Raw genomic sequence first — 23,333 nt, 5'->3', positions numbered from 1 at the left:
AAGCAATCTGACTTCCCATGGTTTGGAGAGAGTGTTTCCCATTCGTGCACATGGCAAAATGCTGCTCTTATAGCAGCATTTTTGGTAGTGTTAGTGCCCCCAAGAACTTCCATGGGGATGATGCAGAAATGGTGCAACTTTTAACTGCTGTTATTGAGCAATTTTTAGGAAGAAATATGTGTATGTTAAACACTGGGATGATGCTGTGGGCACTGAAAAGCACTTGCTGTGTGCCATGAGGAGCCACTGGGACAGGCAGCCCAGTCCTGGCTCTGGCACTTGTGCCCTCCTGCCTCTGCCTTGCTCTCCCTGTGCCTGCTTAGACCTTCCTTTCATGAAGGCTTTCTCCCTCTGTGCTGTGAAAGTATTAACAGCTTAAATATGTGAGGAGTCAAGGGATAGTCTGCTGCTGAATCCTATTAAGTGCTGTGCTGGAGGAATCGAGGTGCTGTTGGTCAGCTCACAGTGTTTTTCTTCCCTAGCCAGGAAGAAATAGTCAAAATTCCAGAAAGAATCATAGCCAGATGTTTTTCATTGCTTCGGTTTGAGTCTCCTAAATATGGCAAATAAGCTGCCTTAGGACTTATTTTTATCTGACCTCAGAAGAGAAAGTTAGTAATTCACTATTTTAAATTTGCAATTATTATAGGGTTTAAAAAGAAGGTAACTAAAGCTTTGCCTCTTGTATGCCATTTGATTCCACTATATATTTTTTAGGCCTGTTATTTTGTGTTTGGAAGCTTGACTTTTTTGATGCTATGTAGGAATGTGGTATGGGGTGGGGAAAGGTGAAACCACAGCCATTTTATTGACAGGCACTTAGAGTGTGTGTTTTGTTCATTCGAGTGTTTTTTGTTTTTTTTTTTTTTTTTAAAGGAAAAATATGAACTTAAATTGTATAAGCCAAAATTATTATTTTACAGTTCTCTTGACCTTAGGTGTCATATTATATATAAAGAAAATTGAGTTGTACTGCAATAAAGAAAAAACAGTCTGAATATCCCTGTACAAAAAGTTGGTTATGTGTACTTGCCTTAAAACACAGAAACCATTTAGAAAAATGGTGATCAAGTGTTATTACAGTCCTTGAAATATTAATGTAGTGGATTGAATTCATAACAGTTTGTATGGCTAGGCAGGTGTTTGTTTCTGTTTTCGTACATCCTAGTGATGTAGGATAGGTGAAAATCAGCTGAAATCAGTCTTGTGCCATTCAACCAAAATGGCTGTAGGAAATGCTGTATTCCACAAAATACCCAAAAATAAGAAGGCCACTGGAAACCTTTTAAACCTTTTTTGGGTGTGGGTTACATTCAAGGTGGGGCCCACAGATGGGTAATTCTGTAAAATATAGGGAGCCTGAAAGGGAAGAAAACCCAAAACAAACCAAGAATCAACCCACAGGCAGCTAAAGACAGCTACAGAAGTTCAGTGTGCTGAGAGGCAGATCAGAGAAATTTTAGGTTTGTGCCTACTGGAAAAAGGGACCTGGAGCTGAGCAAGGATGATGTATCATGGTTCTCTCAGGGTTCAGAGCAGCACAGTCTTGGGGATGTGCATTTAGCTAAACAAGGTTGCAAATGCAAACCTGTGTGTCAGCCCTTTCTCCTTGAAACCAAATTCCTGTTTGGAAAGGGCAGTGCTGCCTACTTGTGTAAGAGAGAGGCTGTATATATTGAATATTTAAAAAGCTGTGCTATGGTGGCAATGCCTAGCGTGAGAGATTTATTGTTCAAGGCTGGAGTGTTGGATATGGGAGGGGGGTGGGCCCCTCTGTCTGACTGAGCAGTCATTCATTAATAAAAACAAGAATTAGAAAAGCGAAAAAACCCCAAAGCTTTGTAGAGACTCTGTTAGAGCTGTCTGACATGTCTTCAACTGAATTAATGAAGGAAAAGTGTTGCTGTGCCCTCAGCCCGCTTCTCAGGCAGATAGCCTGAAGCCAGTGGTGTAGGAAACCCCTGCTGGCAAGGGGGAAGTTAGAAAAGCTTGGCCTTATCTAATCTGGCTTGTAGGTATTTATTAACCCATCACCACGTTATCAAACCTCTGCTCAAAGTACAGTGGGGAGTGATGTTAGGACAGGTGGTACCATTTCAGTTTTGCACAAAACAAAAGGGAGTTTTGGCCTTTTCTGTAAAAATACCCAATTTGTATTTGTCTTTTGTCCAAAGAGTCTGTCATAACTGTCTTCTAGATGTTTTGAACTATTTCCTTTGGGCAGATTTCCTCAAAGAAGTGTCAGCCTGGAGTAGCCTAGCACCTTGCAGGGGAAGTACAGTCCCTGTGTGCTCTGTGACACCCTGCTGTCCCTGCTGTGACACCTCTCCTAGGAGAGAAGGCTGGGAGAATTGGGATTGTGCAGCCTGGAGAAGGAAAATCTCTGGGGAGACCTTATTGCAGACTTTGAGCACCTGAAGGGGCTCCAAGAAAGCTGGAGAGGGGCTTGGGACAAGGTTCTGGAGTGGCAGGACAAGGGGGAGTGGCTTCCCACTGCCGAAGAGCAGGGATAGATGGGATCTTGTGATGGTGGTGAGGGCTGGCTCAGGTTGCCCAGAGAAGCTGTGGCTGCCCCTGGATCCCTGGAAGTGTCCAAGGCCAGGTTGCATGTGGCTTGGAACAACCTGGGATAGTGGGAGGACTGCCCATGGCAGGAGTTGGAATGAGATGGTCTTCCAAGTCACTTCCAACCTAAACTGTTCTGTAATTCCATGAAAACCCAGATCAAATCTGGTGAATGTGGACATGGATGATGGTTTTGAGGCAAAAGAATAATTAATGGAGAAAGACTTGCAATTTTAGTGAGGTAGTGGTTTTTTTTTTTTTATGAACAGAGGAAAACAGAGTATTTTCTATGTTTAAAATGACTTAAAAATATCGAGTTTTCTTTAGATGCTTATACATGCATATGAAATGAAGCTGTGCAAGGTCCCAGAAGCATCAACAGTCTGAGTGTGTGGGGTGGCCAGGCCCGAGGGAATGGCTTTGTGTATTGTGAAAGGTTCAGGGCTTTTTGCAAGGAACAAAGTTCAAAGGGGAAAAAACCAAGATCTGTCTCCTGATCTTGGTTAATAAAGAGAATGAGTTCTCATTCTCTTTATTAGCTTGTGTGTACAAAGGAGGTGCTTAGACCTTCTGGTATGAACCTGAATTTGGGATCAGCTACCCCAAAGCTGCTCCTCTCTGCGATACTGTCACTGTTATCACCTGGATGTTTAATTATTAACAAGCAGGAACTCTGTGCCAAATCATCCAGCAGCACCTGTGAAACTCTGTCCAAAGATGTGGCCCACAGTGTTAGTTTATGTGACTTCCTTTTTCTCCACAGAGTCTACAGCAGTTTTATTCCAAGTAGTCCAGGTATTTCAGCACAGCACTATTTCTAAAAACTTAGGCCCATTTTTTGTCTCTACATGCTCTCTACCCAAGTATACATTTTCCAGTCTCATTCACGTAATTCCCTCCCTTTTGGGAATGTCTTCCCATGTCAACCAATTGTTGTTTTCCTACTTTCAGGCATCCAGCAAGTCTAGCCACTCTGGAAAAGCTTGTTTGTTGGGTAGGGCTGGTTCAGTGCTTTGACATTGCCTTAAATGATCCTTTAAATGATCATAATTTTAAAGGTAGCCTTAATTAAATGAGCCAGAGGCTTCCATTTCTAGAATAATTTGTCTGGCTGTGGATTCTGCTTAAAAAAAACCCTGACAAAACCACATCAAAACCAACCACTGAAATCCTAGGACAAAAAAAAAAAAAAAAAAATCACAGGGAGAGAATCTTAGAATTTTATTTTTTTTTTCCTAAACAAAAAAATGCCCAATATGGAGTGTAATAATGGAACTTAAAATGGCTCCAAGATTTTTATTTGGATTTGCAGCTTCCATAGTTCAGTAAATGATACTTCAATGCTGTGTGGAAATAGTGTAACACAATAGTTCTTCTTTCTGTAACATAATAACTTCTTTTTCATAAAGAAGAACTTTCAAGATGAAAGTGTACTCTATCTCATTTTGTGATAATGAAGCTGCATCCTGTGTTCTGTAAGATGTTAAATGCTCTGCAGAATATTCTTGGTGTGGTCTTAACTAAAGTAGCCTGTAGTAGGGACTTGTCAGTATAGAAGGGTGGATAAAATAAATGTATTTAAAATACCCTTTTCTTCACAAAGAGTAAAAAGAAAAATTGAAAGAACTGAAGCTTAAAGTTGTTGTTAAATGTTCAGATGATCAAAATAAAATAGTACTTAAGCAATTTGGCTGAACGCATGAAAACAGTGTTTGACAGAGTTGTTACCTGGTGCTTGTTTTCATGGGGAATGAGGGAGTATTTTCATTGGAGTTATTAGTTCCAATCAAAATTGAGAAAACTAATGAAGTACTGAAGAGGAAGGCAGTTGTTTCTTGCTTTTCCAGTGTGCAGATTGAATACTAGATATGGAGCTGTAAGGTCATCCTGTTTCAGCCATGAAAGCACAAAGTTAATGACTAGTATTCCTTGCCATATTAGATTATTTCCTTCTTTCTAATAAAGATTCTGATGTCCGCCCTGTATTCAGAAATGCAGTTTTGTTTATATGTGGCATTAATGATGATTATTAACAGGGAGTTTTGAGGATGGTTTTTTTTTTGTCTCACGCTGCATTTGGACAGAGATCTAACAGATTACAGGAGGGTTGGAGATAAACAGAACTATAAACTCACCAAAATGTTTGCATATTTCTGATTAAGAAAGGAAATAACAAGTCTATGTTTAGTTGCAAATTGTCTATTTTTTTTAATTTGCCAAAAAATGAAGAATCACGTTTTCATTAAGAAGACTTCTAAAGTGCCCCGAAGAAGAAAAACCAATAAAAATCCGTGAAGTGGCCTTTATTTAATCAGTTCAGTTTGCCTTGGCCCTTCACAGGGTGCTCAGTGTTGGCTGCTTGTGAGTGATGATGTCAAATCTAAACTTCTGCCTCTCATGCATGTCCACTGTTAACTAGAGGGATTGGTCCCCTGGCAGATGTAGATTTCTCTGACACAAAAATCCAAGGTGTTTGCTGGTGCTAGGGCACTGGCTGCACAAGAGTTTCCATTCTATACCTCAGCTTTATAACTCCTTTTTTTCCAAACTCATTACTTTTGGATTGATTTTCCCTTCCAGCTTATCTGCTGCCAAAAGTGGATTTCTTTTTTGGAAAGTTGGAGCAAGGGCAGCTTGCTAGTTTTGGAAGATGAGAGTACTAGTCCTTATGAAAATATGGAGGGTTTTGGTTTTTAAATTAAAATATGTGGAAGCAGAAAGTTAAGATGTTCTGGAAGACAAGTTTGGGAGGTAGAGAGGAAGCCTTGATTTTGATAATATTGAGCTATGGTCTACTGAAAATCCTAGGCTATGAGTTTTTCTCTCTTCCTTAGCTCAGATATTATGGCAGAGGGGGGATCTGCCATGTAGGAGTGATATTTGAGAAAACAGCAAATAACACTTGGCTTGATTCTCCCCCTCTGCTCTGGTGAGACCCCATCAGGAAGACACGGATCTGCTGGAGCGAGTCTGGAGGAGACCACGGAGATGCTCCAAGGTCTGGAGCCCCTCTGCTCTGCAGCCAGGCTGGGAGAGCTGGGGGTGCTCACCTGGAGAGGAGAAGGCTCTGGGGACACCTCAGAGCCCCTTGCAGTGCCTAAAGGGGCTCCAAGAGAGCTGGAGAGGGACTGGGGACATGGAGTGAAAGGACAGGGGGGAATGGCTTCCCACTGCCAGAGAGCAGGGTTAGATGGGATATTGGGAAGAAATTGTTCCCTATGAGGGTGGGGAGGCCCTGGCACAGGGTTCCCAGAGAAGTTGTGGTTGCCCCAATCCTGGAAGTGTCCAAGGCCAGGTTGGACAGGGCTTGGAGCAACCTGGGACAGTGGAAGGTGTCTCTGCCCATGGCAGGGGGTGGAATGAGATGATCTTTAAGGTCCCTTCCCACCCAAACCATCCTGTGATTATGTTGTTCTATAAAACAAAAATAACTGCTGTTAGTACTTTTTGAAAAATTATTTAGATTTTATTCCTCTGTCCTAAGCATGCCTAACATTAAGTATGTTTATTCTTCTGATAAAGTAATATATAGAGGCAAGAACCTTCATCTGGGAATGGTTGTTCTTGTTTGATGTTGTCTTAGCACTGAGAGGGTTTTGGGGTTTGGTTTGAGGTTTCTCTTGCCACACAGGGCTCTCCATGTCATTACTGGCTGTCAGGGTAGCTGCTGGCGCTTGCACAGCTGAGGAAACTTTTAAAGCTTGATCTCACTACAGAAATCAACTTGAAATGAATCTATTCTACCAACCAGATTTATAATGATGACTTGTTAAAATTATCTACAGTACAGTTAGAGCAGGGTCACTGAGGAAGGCTGCTGTTAGCTGCCTATTTAGTTTTTTTACCCCATTTTTTCTTCTTTTTCCTTATGTGAAATAATTCAGTAATATCAGTAGTCATTGTCTTGGCAGAAAATAAAGAGTAATTGAGAAGTTTGGAATGGAAAGTATGCCATGTTGGGGATTTGTATTGAAAGCAGGACCTTTATGAAATGCATTCATGCAGCTACTTGCCCGGATGTCAAAATTACAGTAATTAAGAAATTACTGCAAATATTTTGCTTTGTGCTGCTTTTATGCAAATTAAACAATGACATGGAGCTGCCCACTATGTTACTTTCATTTCTGTCTACTTCAAAATGTTCAGCTCTTTGGAAAGGATGGTTATAAATGTCATAAACGACTTGAGGTACCAAATAGTTCTAGGAGCAGTTTTCCCAAAGAATTTGAGGCATAATAATAAAAGACTGTGTTCTGTCTCAAGTTTTTGAATCCCATTTTAATTTTAAAATAAAATTAATACTGTTCTTTCAAAATGTGGCATTTATCCTTTAAAGGATGCAAAACGATACTGAGCTTAAACTGGGATTTTTTCTTAGCTTTTCTCTGTAAATAACACCCAAAATTACAGTTGGTAGCACAAGCAAAATTATTTTGTACTTTTAACATTTGGATAGTACCTTTATAATTTAATCGGTTGCCAAGTGCTTCCAGCTCCAACCATCTAAATTTCTTCATCTCCAGTTTCTCTTGAAGGAGCGTGGACTTGACAGTGGAAGGGGAGAAGTGCCAGGAATCTGTGCCACAAAGCCTCTTTTTTTGGGAGAGATGGAGGCAGCTAGATTGTCTTCAGGCACGGAACTAGATGGAGCCAGGAGACATGGCTGAGTTGAAAAGGAAGAAAGCTGTGTTTTAGAATCCAGTTGGGATAATTGTAATGCCTGTATGGAGCTAGCCCTGCACACAGATTCCTTGATCAGTGCAGCACACAGTTTGGCTGTAAAACTTGTCTGATTGTTAGCAGGCTTCTTTCAGGAGTTAATCCAAGTGCATCGGTTCTAACAAAAGGTGGTTGGATCCAGAACTGTTTTTTATTTCACAAATAAGAAATCAGGGACTTGGGTCATAGGACACATCCCGTTCAGAGGCTTCTAAAAGTTTGTAGATTTGTCCATGAAAAGGCAAGGTGCATGTCCCATTTTCTGCACATGAGGTTGGTCAGGGTATTGCTGCCTCCCCACAAACATTGCTGGCTGAAAAGTGTTCCCTCCTGTGGGGCCTGGGAAAAGGAGGTGTACAATTACAGATGTGTGAGTATGGACCTTAAAAACAAGGGTCCTATTATATTTGAGGATATTTTCTTCTGTTACTATTTTAAGATTTATGCACAAGTCCATAGCATAGTCCATTGAGGAGCGACTTAGGGAGCTTGAGGAACAACTGAGGGAGCTGGGGGTGCTCAGCCTGGAGAAAAGGAGGCTCAGAGGTGACCTTATCACTCTCTGCAACTCCCTGAAAAGTGGCTGTAGTCAGATGGGGTTGGTCTTTTTCTCCAGGCAGCACTGACAGAACTGACACAGCCTTGAGCTGTGCCAAGGGAAATTTAGGTTGGATATTAGGAAAACATTTTTTATGGCAAAGTTGATAAAGTTCTGGAATTGTCTGCCCAGGGACGTGGTGGAGTCACCATCCCTGGATGTGTTAAAAACAAGCCTGGATGTGGCACTGGCTGCCATGGTTTAGTTGAGGTGTTAGGGCTGGGTTGGACTTGATGATCTTTAAGATCTCTTCCAACCCAGTGATTTTGTGAATTCTGGGAATAGCAAGAAATGTGTTTCAGTTAAAAATTAAAAAACTTGATTTCCAAAATTAATTTCTCCAGGCATAAATGTCTCCTGTAGCAGAGTCTGTAACCTGCATGGGAAACGTGCAGGAAGACAGCAGAGAAAGAATATAATTTACTGGAGATGTGGCTTGCCATTACCTTATCATTCCTTATTTCATTGTCACCATTTAAAAACCAAAACCCATACCCACAGAGTCTTCTGGAACTAGAGATTTTGGCTAAAAAAGTTCAGCTGTATTCTTACCAAGAAAATGCCTTTTTAGATATCATGAGACCTGTTCAGAAAGAGAGATTAGTACTCATATTCATGTACCATGTCAGCACTCAGCCTGGCATCTCTGTGCCATCCTCAGTCACTGAGAACTGCATCATTTCTCCTGACTTGCAGTTTTATTTAGTGGTTTCAGCACTAGTGGCCTGAGCCAGTGCGATACCAAGAAACTTTTTTAATGACTTGTGTTTGCACTAGCTGAATTCACCTGACTGAAGCTGTGGTTGCTCTTATAGGTGCCATGGCTGATGAAAGCCTGAGTGAGAGATACAAACCCATCTTATGTAATTCTCTGTCCTGCTTCTGTGCTTTTCTCTGAGGTTATAGGGCTGGATTCAGTCAGCTTTGCTCACACCACTGCAGATACCAAAGCTATTTCAGATTTGCAGCACTCCAGGGCTGTCAGACTGTTTCTCCATGAAGTTTTAGGGGTTTTTAAAGTGTTATAGAGGCATTTGCACAGTTCTAAAAACATTGACAGTTTATATCTTTTTCCTGTAAGAGGCAATTTCTTTTGAATTTTTTATGCACCTCAGTCATGTGAAACTATTTCCCCAATGTTCCCCTTGTTTTTTATCTTTTAAGCCTAAACCAGCACATTCTTGCTCTCAGATATTTTAATTTGCATTGTATTGAATTATTCTAATTCTATCACTAATTTGGCTTTAAAATGAAGAAGGGTAGATTTAGATGAAATGTTGAGAAGAAATTCTTCCCTGTGAAGGTGCTGAGGCCCTGACACAAGCTGCCCAGAGAAGTTGTGGCTGCCCTGGGTCCCTGGAATCATTCAAGGCCAGGTTGGACATGACTTGGGATACTGGAAGATGTCCCTGCCCATGGCAGGGGGTGGAACAGGATGATTTTTAAGGTCCCTTCCTACCCAAATCATCCTGCGATTCTGTGATAATTTATTGCAATGTCTAATACTTTTAAAGTAGGTACTATTCTGAGTGTGTAGAGTCATTACAGAACTCTCTGTCTGCTTTGATGGGAAAGTCATAGAGTCTGTCATCACTGGACTTTTCAAAATGAACAAAACCATGGTGGCATCAGAACCACTGGCTGGCTGCCAGTGTGTTTTGCTGGATAACCCAGCGAACCAGAATGGTGCCACACCCTGTCACCACAGCTGGGGGACTGCTTTGTGACCCAAGGTGGAGCTTGGTGACCATGCAACTCCTGCTGCATCCTGCTAGGTTTTGTGTGTTGCTGGAATGGGCTGTGAGAGCCTTTTGGATTCTTTCCTGAGTGATGCAGATGGGCTGATGTGTTGGTTCAGAAATGCTGGTTTTCTCCTGGGGCCTGCTGCAGCAAAAGATGCTGAGAGCAAGCTGGGTGATTGAACCAGCAGCCCCAAGTGTCGCTGGTTTGGGTGCGCTATGGAAATCTCCTGTTCTCTCCTGTGTTGCTGTAGCTGCTTTCTGCTGATGCTTGTGGCTTTGCCCCTAACTTGGCTCTCAGAACGGGTTAGTGAGTGAGTTTCTTGAGGGAGAGATTCATTGAAAGGATTCCCCAGCCAGCGTGGTGAGAGGAGGTTTGGTTGGGTTCCCGCTGTCCGCAGGCATTTTGAGCCTGGTTGGTGCAAAGGCTGTGTGTGGCCTGGGGATCCTGGTGTGGGAAGGAGTGAGGGGTCTGTGTGGAGCAGGGATTTGGCAACTCCTGCTCCAGGCCACAGCACTCAGCTACACAAACAAACGTGTGGGTTTATTGAGGGAGCCGCAAATAGCCCGCAGCTGGTCTCCTCAGCTCTCTGCTGACCCTGCTGTGAGCAGGAGACTGGGTGTCGATGACCTCCAGTGGCCCCTTTCAACTTCAGTTCCTCTGGTTCTGTGAAGGATTTTTGTATGGAGCCTTGTATATTAGATGTTTGTGTGTTACAGTGACAAGAACAATGTGGAAAAATCTTCGTGATATTTTTCTCCAGTTTATAAAGATGCTATTTGTTTTTGCTGTAAAATTGTTTATTCTTATTAATCTCACTGTAACTTTTTTTTATTACTTCCTTAGTCAAAATGTTACGGCCAGACGTTATTGACAGAAGTTTACAAGCATCTGAATTTGATTGAATCAGACTACTTTGGAATTGAGTTCCAGAATATCCAGTCATATTGGGTGCGTACAGTTCCCTGACAAGTCTGGCATAATAAAATGGTCGGGTGAATGCAGTTCCTTGAGTGACAAAAATTTCTCAGTCTGCTGCAGTTTCCTGTAGTCTCCTGTGGGACTATCTCTTGGATTCTTGTAAATCTGTTTCACTCAGCAGAATGACAAGAGCTATTGAAGAAGAAGGGAGGCATCAGATCCTGCTTCTTGTTAAGTCTCAGAAATTGTATAAAGCAGTTAAATAGCTGCTGATGTTCCCACTTGCAGGGACAGAAATAAAATCCTCCTATCCTCTGAAAGGAGAAACATGAACTCAAAGTGTCCTCTGCAGAGAACTTAGAAAATCAAATTATGGTGTGTAATTTTGGTGGTGTTCATATTTATCCTCAGTTAATTCAATCTTCAATTAATTTTCCTGAAGAGCCATTACAAACCTCTTTCTAATCAACACAAACCTCAGCAGGCACACAGGCCTGCAAGCTTTTTAAATCATTGATCTAGATCAATGCTGACACCTTTAAGCCTCCTAGTCACTTATCCTGTACCTTGCAAAGAGGACAGTGTGGCTTCTAAACTGGAAAATGTTCCTCAAACTTTCCTTTCATTTTGATTTGTTGTGGTTTTTTTGAACTTTTTTAAAATTACTATTTTTTAGATTTATGAGAATATGACTGAGAACATAGGGAATGCTAATGGCACTAAACCATGCTGCTCTCGAGCTGAGGAAATACACTAAAGCTTGTTTAGTTTCTGTTGCTTGTGCACGGTGTCCAAACTGTTCCTGCAGCTAATAATGTTCTTAAAATCCTCAGCTGTCTCACAAACAGAGCAGTAACTAGTAAGGGCCAAACATAATTGTCTTGTAACAATTTTCTGTTTAGAAGAGTGGGGAAAATAAAAGGTTGAGCTTCCAGAATATTTTGCATTACCTTTATGGATGCTCCTTTTACTAGAACAATAGTCTTTCTTTTAAAATGTGCTTGCCAAAAGAGAAAAAATGGTGGGAAGTTAATATTGAGTAAAAAGCCTTAAGTAGGTAGGTAAGAGTGACAGAAATAGCACAGAAGGGAAAAAAACCATTGGACCTTTTCATGTTCTGCAGATTTTCTGTAATTCTGCAGCCTGGCTCCTGTCAGACTGTGGGTTTTGGCATGACTCCTGCCCTCTTGGCACTGGGGCTCTGCTTTTGCTGACTTGACTCTTCTTCTGTCCAGATGAGCTTTAGGCACAGATGAGTAGCTTTTGTATTGATGCATGAGAAATGTCAATTCAAATAGATAACTACACAATAGAGCAAAGGAATTACTGCATTGAGGAAGAAATGCTACTCAGAAATTACTGCTTAATTTGAATTTACTTTTGATGTTTTCATATTATATTAAATAAGAATGTAAGTTTGTAATTTTTTTCTCTTCAATTTCAGATTTGGCTGGAACCTATGAAACCTGTTATTAAACAAGTACGGAGTAAGTAGTTTTAAAAAAGGAAGTTTTACTTAATTTGCATCTTCTTTATGTGGGTTGCTTTCACAATTAGTACTTGATTTACTGGTTATGCTTCCCTGTAAAATACACATGGCAGGGGTGATAGTGATTCCTGCTGGGGCATGCTAACCTGACATTTTAATAGGTACTGTGTGGTGGGTGGAATGGAAACTTCCTGCGGGTAGGGTTCTTTCTCTGATAAATATCTGGGTAGGTTGGCTCAGCTGGTGTTATATTGAAGTGAAATACAACAATTGCTGTGTTAGCTTTTGGAAGTTGTGTTGTCATACCGTGGGAAGAAAAAGGAACATTTTGGCTGATTCCCATGGCAGCTCTTTCCACATGCTCAGGAGCAGCTGCCCTGGAGGAGCAGAGGTGGGGATCTCCCACCTGGGTGCTGGCTGCAGTGTCAGAGCCTCTGCCACGGCTGTGAAGTGTGATCTTGCCTCTATACCACCTAAAAAGTGTTAATGTGAGAGGCACCTTAAAGGCCCAAAACAGTTGAAAAATGCAGGTTGCTGGTTGGTTCTTCTGATGTTGAAAGATTAGATCCAGCTTTTTGTTTTTCCTCTGTAGAACACAGTTAAGCAATTTGTTTTGTGATTCTGATTGTAGAGGCTTTGTGGAGGAACAAGATCAGGAGGGTGTGGTGGATTCCTACTCCTTTCCAAATCTTGATTGAAATATGTTGAAAATGAGTACTGGGAAGTAGTTTTTAGGTACTCTTCTGTCTAAAATTGATTACCAGAAAATATGAAATCATCAATTCTAGCTCATTTTCTAACTTTAAGGTCATGATTTTTGACTTTTGTCGACACTGTTTTTTAAGCAGAAGAGCCAAATCATCTATAAAATAAGGCTCCTTGGGAGAGTACAGAATATTTTAACTCTATTTTCCCTGCCAAAAAGATGTTGGGAGTGCTGTCTTTTTATATCCTCCTGCCTAGAAGGAATTATGTCCCAGTCAAAAGATCTGGTGGATCATAGGTCTACAGTGTTGCTTGGTTTCTCCTTCTGTATCCTTTCCTATACTATATAAATTGTGGAAACTTGACCTTAGACCACAGACAGTGTTCCCTGATTATACAAATATTATTCTAAAATAGTCTAAAATAATGGGGATGTACTAAGATTTATGGCTGCTTTACAGTCTGCCACCCATGTTGTGGTGCCAGTGAAACTGAAAAAATTATTTAATTTTTTTGTTAATATTATTCTGTAAGAGATACCAGTCAGCTGTCTGGCAAATGTTCGTGTTCTGAAAACAATTTTAAATTGACTGAAATGTCCTATTTTGTATATATTGGGGGGTTTGTTTGGTTGTTTGGGCTTTTTTTTTTTTTCCTGTAGAATATAATGATCTTGAAGTTAAACTTCTAACTTTTAGTCCAGCAGCAGGGGAACACAGATGTTATGGACTTTAAGGTGATCTTGCTCAAACTTGTTGGTTGATGTTGCTGGTGATTGCTGTGTACCTGCAGATGGGCACTTCTGAGTCTTTGACATCCTCTCTAAAAACAGAAGTTCTTGGTTTGCTCCCAGTTAGTTTTGGCTTTTTGACATCCATTGAACTTTGTCTTGTGTGATAAGGTTTGGAATTTTTTAATTAATTTCAAATGAATGCAGTCAGTTTTACTAGTGAATCACTCCAGATGGGAAGGAGTTTGGATCCAAATTTTCAGCCTCCTAACAGACACACAGTATCAGGTTGACATTTGGGTACCTACTCTGAGGTGCTGCTATTTTATACAATAGTGTTGCATTCACCATTCCTGCCTGGATAATTTTTCCTCACATCCTTTTTGTTTCTTTCTTTTGCTCAGACTTGGCTTCTTAAAATAAATTCTGCATCTTGGTTAAGACTGAGCAAGTGTTTCTTTCCCTAATTTGAGTGGAACTTATTCACAGAGGAAAGGCAAGACAGCCTAAACAAAAAGAGGAGGGTTGTGCTACAGAGGCAAATATGCAATATTATATTTTTAATTTTTTAATATTTATTATCATTTGATGTAAGTGATGCTTGAAACACTTCCAAAATTGCTCCCACATTGACACTTCCACTTGATTGACATCAGTAATGTGCAGGACTGTTCTTAACCTTGTGAAGGTCAGAGGCTCAGAGTATTTTCAGAAATTTGATGTAAAGTTTTGGTCTTTTAACTGGAACTATTTATTTTCCTCACTTGGTCTATGTCTAGAACTGTAGAATCCTTAATCTCTGCCAAATGTGGGCTTTCTGTGTCATTATAGGGTGTTATTTCCAGCCTCCTGTCATTTCTAGATACTGCACTGTAATTAGGATATGGATTTTAGTTTTTTTGGTTTTTTGTTGTTGTTGTTCACCAAAGCTTTGGTAAATCTGGAATTGGAGGCTGGGAGCTGCTCTTGTCACAGCTGTGATAGTGAGTTCTCCCAGCTACTTGTCAAAAAGCAAAGTTTGTTATTCTCTCATTAGCAAATGAGAGGATGAGTGAAGGAATGTTTGGCCTGTGGGAATCAGATATTCCAGAAGAAGAAATCAGTGTACTTTGGGGCTGATGGGGTTAAACTGGACTTCGTTAAACTTTGAGAGATCCTGTTGCTTAAAATAAATTAAAGCAGGCTGCTTGTGCTCCAACAAGTTTGATTTATTTTTAATTTGGGTAAGTTTACTTTGAAACAGCGGTGGCACGGGGAATCCCTGGGGGCACTGCCTGGCTCTGGTCCAGAGGGTGCCTGTGGACATCAGGTGGATGCTCAGCAGGCTCCTGGAAGCACAGCCTGGCCACTGCTTTGCCTGCCTCTGGAATACTTGGCCTCATTTGCTTTCAGGCAGGGAAAACAATGGGAAAACAGTGCTGCCCAGCCCTGGCATGGTGAGAGACTGTTGTACCCTGTAGTAATTCCTTCAGAAATCCAGGGGAAACAGGGATTGTGGTTCCACAGGCTGAGTTGTGATGCTGGAACTGTTAATTTAGAGAATTATGGATTGTTCCCAATAGTGACCAAGGGTTCTCTTTAATTTTGAAAATTAAATTAGTTTTCTAATTTAATTTAATTTTCTGGAAATGTGTGGAAATGTGTATTACCAGGCATGCTGGGAGCAGGCTGCAAACACCCTTTTATCTGCATGGGGTGCCAGCTGAGTCTGCTGGCATCAGTCCTGATGGTAGGGATGGGTGTTGGGAGCCTGTGGGATGTGTCTCCCTTCTGCTCTCCTGCTGGGACCCTGTCCCTGGGTCACCTCTGATGGTCTTTTACGCAGCCAAGCAGCTTCTTTGGAATATTACAGATTTCACATTGCATGAAACTGTTTTTCCAGCATTCGGCCTGCAGGCTCACCTTGTCAGCGGTATCCACGTTCCTCTGGAAAACAGCTGCTTTATCTCACTTGACACTAATCTACACCAGAGCCTGCTGTGGTTAGCTGGGATTTGAAATCTGGCTAGAATTTCTCTGTGTTGGTTCTCTGCCTGTTGGCAAACAGAATATGCATGTGTTTATGAAGAACACCGGGTGCTTTTGTGAAATGACCAACTTTTCTTCTAGGACCAAAGACTACAATGCTTCGTCTGGCTGTAAAGTTTTTCCCTCCTGACCCAGGCCAGCTGCAAGAGGAATATACCAGGTAAAGTATTTTTAGAACTATTGGACATGCTTTATGTACTGAATTAAGAGAATAGGAAGGCAGCACAGCTGCCAAGCAAAACTGAGGTGGAAGATGAGTGAAAGAGCACTTACAGTGAATGTTACAGTTTCAGCAGACATGTGTTGGCAGATGAAAGTTATCAGAAAAATTACTTTTCAAAACAGAAAACAGCACAGGTTAGGCCTTTCCAGCATCATGTGGTCAAGGGAGTCAGAGTATACAGAAAATACAGATGTTTATAAACACTGTCTATAAAAAAAGAATATATAAAATAATCAGTACATGTTTTAATAAGTGATTTAAACTTCCAAACATACTTTGCACTTGCAAACACACTTTACTGTTCACAGTTTTAACCATGCTCACCATAGGTTATTTTTGTGGATTGCTAATGGATCTGTGGTCAGTTAAGCAGCCCTACCCACCTGCTAGCACCTGGGGATCTGATTTGAAGTCTGCTTCTAACAAGGACATTACCCAGATGTTGGTGTTTAAAGAGCTCATTTAGTGCTTTTCACAGTTTCACTACTTTTAATTGGAATTCCTCGTAGGTTCCTTGTTGTTCCTTGTTCAATACATCCTTCAGATGTATTGAAGAACAAACCAGCATGACAACTGTTGTGATTGTCTCTTGTAAGGAGAAATATTATCTAAATATTTCCTTTGCACCAAGTTTTCTTATATTAACTGCTGTTTCATATAGGAAATTCATCAGGAACACAGCTTTTTAGAGCAGGAACTGTATTTTGCCTATTTATTGAGTATTTATGGGCTGCACTTAGAGCATTTGGGTAGTCAATGATGCTGTTAATGATACTATATTCTTTATTGTGAGTGTACTAAAAAAACTGAGAGCTCATCAGACATACAGAAAGCAGAACATACTTTTTGAGAAACCTTTAATGCATACTTATACTACTTAAAAACTTTAAAAACCCCTATCATTCAAAATATATAACATTTAGTATATTTTACTTCAGGAATAAAATTTTAAAATAAACTCTTTTTTAAAAAATCATATTGCTATCTCTTAGGGTATAATTCAGTAAAGAAAAAGGATCAGTCTGTCAGTTTGAAGGTTTATAGTAGTGAATTGTTGCCTGTTTTCTGGAGTCCTTAGTGTATCTCCTTCCAAGTAAAAGGAACAGCATACAAAACTGTTAAACAAAAAATTATTCCTCTTTAACAACTGAATGGGAAATATTTTAGTTGAACTAATATAGCAGTATAAGAAAAGTAAACTGAACTTCTTACTGTCTTTGTAGGCTGCTAATATAGTTCTGTAAAATATAGCTGCTGAGTAGATTAGTTGAGTGCTAACAGAAATGCTTATCAGTTTTCCTAACAAAATACTGGAATCAGTGATGTCCTTCCATTTTTTTTTCTAATGGATAAGATCACTTGAAGTGTTCTTTCTTTCCAGCTAAAAATGACAGCTGCTGTTACTGCACAGATGAAGCCTGCTTAAAACATAGTTTTCCTTCTGCTTCCTTGTTCCTGTGAGCCTTTTGTGCTGATAATTTGCACTGGAGCAGTCACAGGTTATTTTGGTTTGATTTGACACTCCTCGGTAGCCAGGCTGTTGTGTTATTCTTTGGAGAGCAGAAGGATCAGGACATGCTGCTTTTTTAAGCTCCTGCTCAGTTGTTCTGTTGTCCTTTCATGTGTCAGGATGATCTGTGTAACTCCAGCCCTTGTACCTCTCCTGCAGGTATCTGTTTGCATTGCAAATCAAGAGGGACCTGGCAGAGGAGAGGCTGACCTGCAGTGACAACACGGCTGCTCTGCTGGTCTCCCACCTTCTGCAGTGTGAGTATCCCAGCCAGTGCTAACCCACATTAAATCACACATAGAAGCTTTTGGTAACTAAAAGAAGTCTCTGTCTCACAGTATGTCCTTCTCCACACACTGTAAATATGTTGGGTTTCAACCCTGGGATGGTCATCAGGGCTGATGTGGGGAGGAACAGCTGGTGCTTGTGTATGAGGTAAACTTGGCTTCAGAGGGGTAGCACAAAATCAGCACCTTGCTGTTTCCCTGGCTCTGCAAGCTCTGTTGCCAGCACTCTACATCTTCCAGACAGCTGTTCCCACCTGTCTAGGTGCTCCCTTGGCTTCACTTCTCACTTTTCCTGTGCCTTGGGAGGAGATGGCTGTACTGGAACTGGGCTGAAATGCAGCTAAGAACCATGCTGGAACAGGTTCTGCAGTGGGGTTGTCTGTCAGCAGCTTTCCTCCTTGCTGGGACTGAAAATGGAAATGGGAAGCAATTCATTTGGAAGCACTCCATGCTGCTGCTGGCTTAGTCTGTACATGCTTAAAGACCTAAAATGTGGCCTTAGAGACGGGGAGGTTGGAAACCTTGAGTGAATTCAGACACCAAATTGCTGGAGCAGCAGCCAAAGTGTTCACAGGTCTGCAAGCTGACCTGCAGGCTTTTGGTGGCTCTTTGCTGGCTAGAAGCAAAAGCTGATCAATAATACTTCTTCACATGTGCACTGCTAAGTAGTTATTGGTTGTCTAATTCTGCAACGCCATATAATAATACAGTTATAATAGTATTACTTGTGGTGATTTTATTGGAAGAGCAAATCTGTCTTGTGTGTGTGCCATCAGTGAGTGACACCATTAAAACCTGCTCATGATTTTCCAGCACTGTGGAGCTGATGAGAGAATCTCATCATCAGGCCTTGCTTAGCCTGATTCTGCTCTTCTGGAAAAAGGGCTTTGAGAAATAACAGGTTTATTTTCAACAGAAATTATTTTACAAGAGCTCCCTTCAGTATTTTTTTACTCCTTTCATGTGCTGGCTAGGCTTTAAACAGGATTTGCTGGGTTCTTGTTAAGAACAATCCCATTCCTTTCTCTGACAGTAGCTGATGGCAGATGCCCTCAGACGCAGAGCATGCATATGGCAACTCTCCTTTTGCTGCATCCATCCCATAATCACTGCACACACAGCACCACAGACTGGCTCTGCATCAGTTTGATTGCCCTTGTATTTGTCTAATTTCTGAATTTACTTATATTTTTGGCATCCTTCCACAGAAATGAGCTTCACATCTTAGTTTTCGGGAAGTTTTTAGGACAACATATGTACTTTTATCTTTTAAAATGTTTCAGTTTTGAATTTAATGTTGCAACTTCATGTATTTTAATCAGAAAAAGTAAATTCTTAAAATTTATTTATTCAACTTGTAATTTTATATGCATTTGCCACGTGTTCTGCCTGCCTTGTACTTCTGTATTCTGAGCCAAAGACTTCTGATTGTTTCGTGTTGTATGAGGTGGAAGCTGTTCTGCACTTCACAATAAAGCTCTTTCCTTCTGTAAATCTTCCTAAATTCACAGCATTGCATCTGAAAGACATGGATATGTGAAGGGGAGACCAAAATTCCAGATGTAACTTAACATCTTCCCGAGTAGCCTTGTCTATTACTGTTCTACATATATATAGTAAAAAATGAATTGAAATATGCTATTTGGTATAAGGTACCTGTAAGGAGGAAATGTTCAGACCACCTCACAGATTTCTACAAGTCTCACATCTTGCACTCTTAAGAAGTCTAAGTTTTCCAGACAATGTTCAAATACTGCTGTAATCCCCAGGAAGCCAGCTTGGGGTAAATGTGAGTTTGGTAAAATGAAGCTGGATACAAAACCAAAACATCGTGCACAAATTTGAAGCACTTAAAGGCTCTTGTAGTGTCTCTAATTCCTAACCAAATATTTTCTCTCATTGTTCCTTTTCCATTGTTTCTTCTTACTCTAACATTGTTTTGTTTTCTGTTGTAGCTGAAATAGGTGATTTTGATGAATCAGAAGATCGAGAACACCTTAAAACAAACCAGTATTTGCCAAACCAGGAAAAACTTGAAGGAAAGATCCTGGAGTTCCACAGGAAGCATGTGTAAGTGAGGATTAATATAAACCACTGAGGTAACCCCTGGGCAGCAGATTGACTTGCCTGGGGGAAGTTGAGCAGCTGCATGACAGGATGACATTAAGAGTGTGTAAAATTAAACACCATTTACCTTGAGCAAGAAAGTTTGGTAGCAATAGTTACATAGTCAGAATGGAGTTGTTGGGCAGTAGTTTTTCTCAAGTTATTTTTGCAGTGGGCCTTTAATAATGTCCCAAAGAAAGCTTACATGTTATAATGGATATAGGCAAAATAATTCTTCAGAATTTCCATTCTACAAAGCCTAAGCTCAGTTTTGCCAGCATATGCTGGCAAAGAGCTCTTGTTTTTGTCTAGATAATTAGAAATCAATTGAATCGTATTCTTTTGCTACACATTAAATATAAGGGAGATGGAGAAGGATGGGGAGGGAGTGGGGAAGAAGTAACTTCTGTCAGAATTCATGCAATACCTTATCTTACAGCTGGGTATTTTTGAAATAAGGGAAGATTATTGGTGACAAAGAAACTCTGCCACAAATATAAAATTAGTTCCAACATGGAGTCAGGAACTGCACGAACTTATCTTTCTGTAATTTGTGACACCTTGCATATTAGGATTTAGCAATTTGAAGTTCTTCTAAAAATTGTGAATGTCCACACACGCATTTTATCATGCATGGTTCTGTGTTTTAATCCAAACTTAGATTTTCCTTTGCTCTTTGTGGGTGAACTCGTGGATTGTTGCTGACTGATTTTCTTTTAAGACAGAACAAGGCAGGGCAGCATCTGTGTTTAAAGACACATCCTATAGTATTGGAAGATTAGTTCCTGAGAATTTCAGTAATTAGCTATTTGCTGTTTATGATCAGTCATTTTAACTTGTACTGAAATTATTGCTAATGATGAAATTTCAGTTTTGTTGATTCTTCATGAAATCAGGTGGTTACTTTTTCTCTGCCTTTGAAACTTTGAGGTGCTTGTGGAAATTATGAAGAAACAAAAGAAATGTTTTTAAGTAATTTAAAGTAATTTTGAAGTAAATTAAAATATATGCTATGATTCTTCACTTTGGGAGAAAGTTGCCAGAATAGGGAAATCATTAATTTCACTATTTTTCTCTTGTCTGAAGAAAAGTGCTGAAATAAATAGTAATTTTAAAGCAAATTATAAAGGGGAAAATCCTTTTCCCAGAACTTGTAGTGACATTGTGATACTACTGCAAGGTGCTGTGGAGTCTGAAGCTACAAATGGGTCATGCAAGGTTTTGATGACACTATGCAGGGTAGGCTGGTGGCTCTCAAATTTGAGGTGAAACGTGGGATTTTTAGATCTAAGTACCCCCAGAGCATGGACAGAGTAGCCCAGTGTTAGTCACATACCAGGATTCTGTTGAGTTGCTTCTGCTTGTGGGGAATTTTCCTGGTTTGCTTCCCTTGATGGAAAGGTTGTGACTGTCTTCTGAGTCAGGGACTGGTAGTTCTGTTTAATAGATGTGAGCTTTTTTTTCGAACAAGGTACTTCTAATCATTGGTTACAATAAGGAAAGTTTGTATTTTTGCCTTGTCAGGAAGGTTAATAGGTAAAGATTCCTTGCTACATAAATGTACTTTTCAAAATTATTTTAATAAGAATTGCATTTAATACAGCCATATTATTAAAATGATTGTAAATCTTATTTTAAGGCAGTTTTTTAAAGGCAGAAGTGTACATGCAAGCCATGTTCAGATTAACAGCTGAGGCACGAAAAGGTTACCTTTGAATGATAGAGATACCTGGGTACCTTGAGGGCACATTTTAAATTTTCCCTGTGCCTTTGGAAACATTTTTGTTAGAGAGATGTAATTTTGCAAGCTCTGCAGTTTTAAAATTAGCTGTGGCTTCCATGGTTTAACCCCAGCTCAGCCCCATGCTGCTGCTGGCTCCCCCTTGGTGGGTTGGGGGAGAGATTTGGAAGGGTGAAAGTGGGAAAATTCACAGCTTGAGATACAGACAGCTCAAATAGGTGAAGCAAAAGCCACACACACATGCAGAGCAAAACCAGGAATTCATTCCTTAATTCCCACTGGCAGGCAAGTGTTCAGCCATCCTCAGGAAAGCAGGATCCCATCACAGGTAACAGTGACTTGGGAAAACAAGCGCCATCACTCCAAATGTCCTCCCTTCCTCCTGCTTCCCTCAGCTTTATATGCTGAGCACGAGGCCATATGGGATGGAATATCCTTGGGGTCAGTTGGGATCAGCTGTCCTGGCTGTGCCCCCTCTCCCAGCACCTCCCTGGTGGAGCTGTGTGTGGAGCAGAAAAGCCTTTGGGTCTGGGAGAGCTTTGCTGGGCAATAAGGAAAACACCCCGGGTTATCAACATGTTCCCAGCTCAAATAGAAATCTCAAACTCAAATAGAAATTTCAACCTGTGAAGAAAATTAACCCCAGCCCAAACTAGCACATACATCCCCTCCCTCTTCCCTTACTCAGGGAATATTGACCACCCTTTCCCATCTTCAGCAGTTGAGGGGGACTCTGAGTTTTCTCAGTGTAGACACATTTTTCCTCATTTCTGTTCCAAGGAGCAGGCAGGAGCAGAGACCTGAGTATTTGGCTTTTTCCTGGTGATGCTGCACAGTGCAGCTGGACAGACAAAAATGCTTCTCTTTCATATTATCCTGGTGTGTCACATTTTTACTTTATTCATTAATTTTAATTATTTATTTCCTTTAATTTACCTTATTATTCCCCCAGTTACCTTTAGCAGACTAATATTTTTGAGGCCAGGTGGGATGGGGCTTGGAGCAGCCTGGGATAGTGGAAGGTGTCCCTGCCCAAGGCAGGCATGGGGGACTGGATGATCTTTAAGGTCCCTTCCCACCCAAACCATCCTGGAATTCTGTGATTCTTCCACTGATGATTGCTCCTGAAAGATTTCTTGTACAAACCAGGTGTCCAGGAAGAGAAACCCATTTCTGGCAGGATGGCTCATCTCCTCCAGATTGTTTTTGTGGCACTTTCTGCCCATTTTCCCTTTTTTTTTTTTTTTTTTTTTGCTTCACTGTAGCTCTTAGAAGTGGGAGAACATCATCACCCTCAATAAAACAGAACCTGTGTATCCAGTCCATTCTGTAAATGGAGAATGTTGTAATTGGAAAGATGGCAATTGAATGTTTATTTTCTATTAAAAATATTTTTTTCTTTTACATTTGAAAATACAGATTTCTTTCCTTTAAAAAAGAATAGGAATATGGTTTCTATACTTTGCAAATGTAGTAATGGTAAACAAGATGAGTTATATTTTTGGTGTAGCACATTAGTTATTGCTTCAGCAAGAGCCTGAATTAGCCTATTTTATCTTTATAGTTGATTAAAAACAAAATATGTGTATCTTGTAGATGGTGTATTGGTGCTGGTGCAATTAATTCCTGTCACCCAGACACCCAAAATACAGTGTTTTCTGCCTTCCTGTGAATAGTAGAATACTTGCTGTGAGGTGAGTGCAGGATTCAACATGAGACATTTTGCCTGTGTTCACATGTCTGTGGTTTCTTTGTCTGTGCATACTTAAATCAGGAAAGAAGTAGAAGATTTAATAGATTTATATTTACATTTACTGTTATCCCTCACGTCCTTTCACAACTTGTTAGCTTAGTTGTCCTTGAATTTAAATTCTTTAAATTGTGTGTAAATTAGAAAAACCCTAACTTGACACTTCATCTTTCAAGTTCTATATTAATCACTGGGTTTAAATGCTCTGTAAATCACTTAAC

At 40.4% G+C, this 23,333-nt stretch overlaps 1 protein-coding gene across 4 annotated transcripts in view; it reads left to right on the top strand.

Moving 5' to 3' along the window:
* Nucleotides 1-23,333, top strand: part of FARP2 (FERM, ARH/RhoGEF and pleckstrin domain protein 2) — a 73,522-nt gene that overhangs the window by 9,316 nt on the left and 40,873 nt on the right. For all 4 annotated transcript variants that reach the window (XM_053951360.1, XM_053951359.1, XM_053951361.1 and 1 more), the window contains exons 3-7: nt 10,469-10,573; nt 11,988-12,030; nt 15,577-15,655; nt 17,388-17,485; nt 19,471-19,585. In XM_053951360.1, coding sequence (XP_053807335.1) covers nt 10,469-10,573; nt 11,988-12,030; nt 15,577-15,655; nt 17,388-17,485; nt 19,471-19,585 — 440 coding nt within the window. The remainder of the gene's footprint in view (nt 1-10,468; nt 10,574-11,987; nt 12,031-15,576; nt 15,656-17,387; nt 17,486-19,470; nt 19,586-23,333) is intronic.

Source organism: Vidua chalybeata, chromosome 10 (genome assembly GCF_026979565.1).
Source record: "Vidua chalybeata isolate OUT-0048 chromosome 10, bVidCha1 merged haplotype, whole genome shotgun sequence".
NCBI classification, from domain to species: domain Eukaryota; kingdom Metazoa; phylum Chordata; class Aves; order Passeriformes; family Viduidae; genus Vidua; species Vidua chalybeata.
This window is presented reverse-complemented; position numbering and strand designations above follow the sequence as displayed.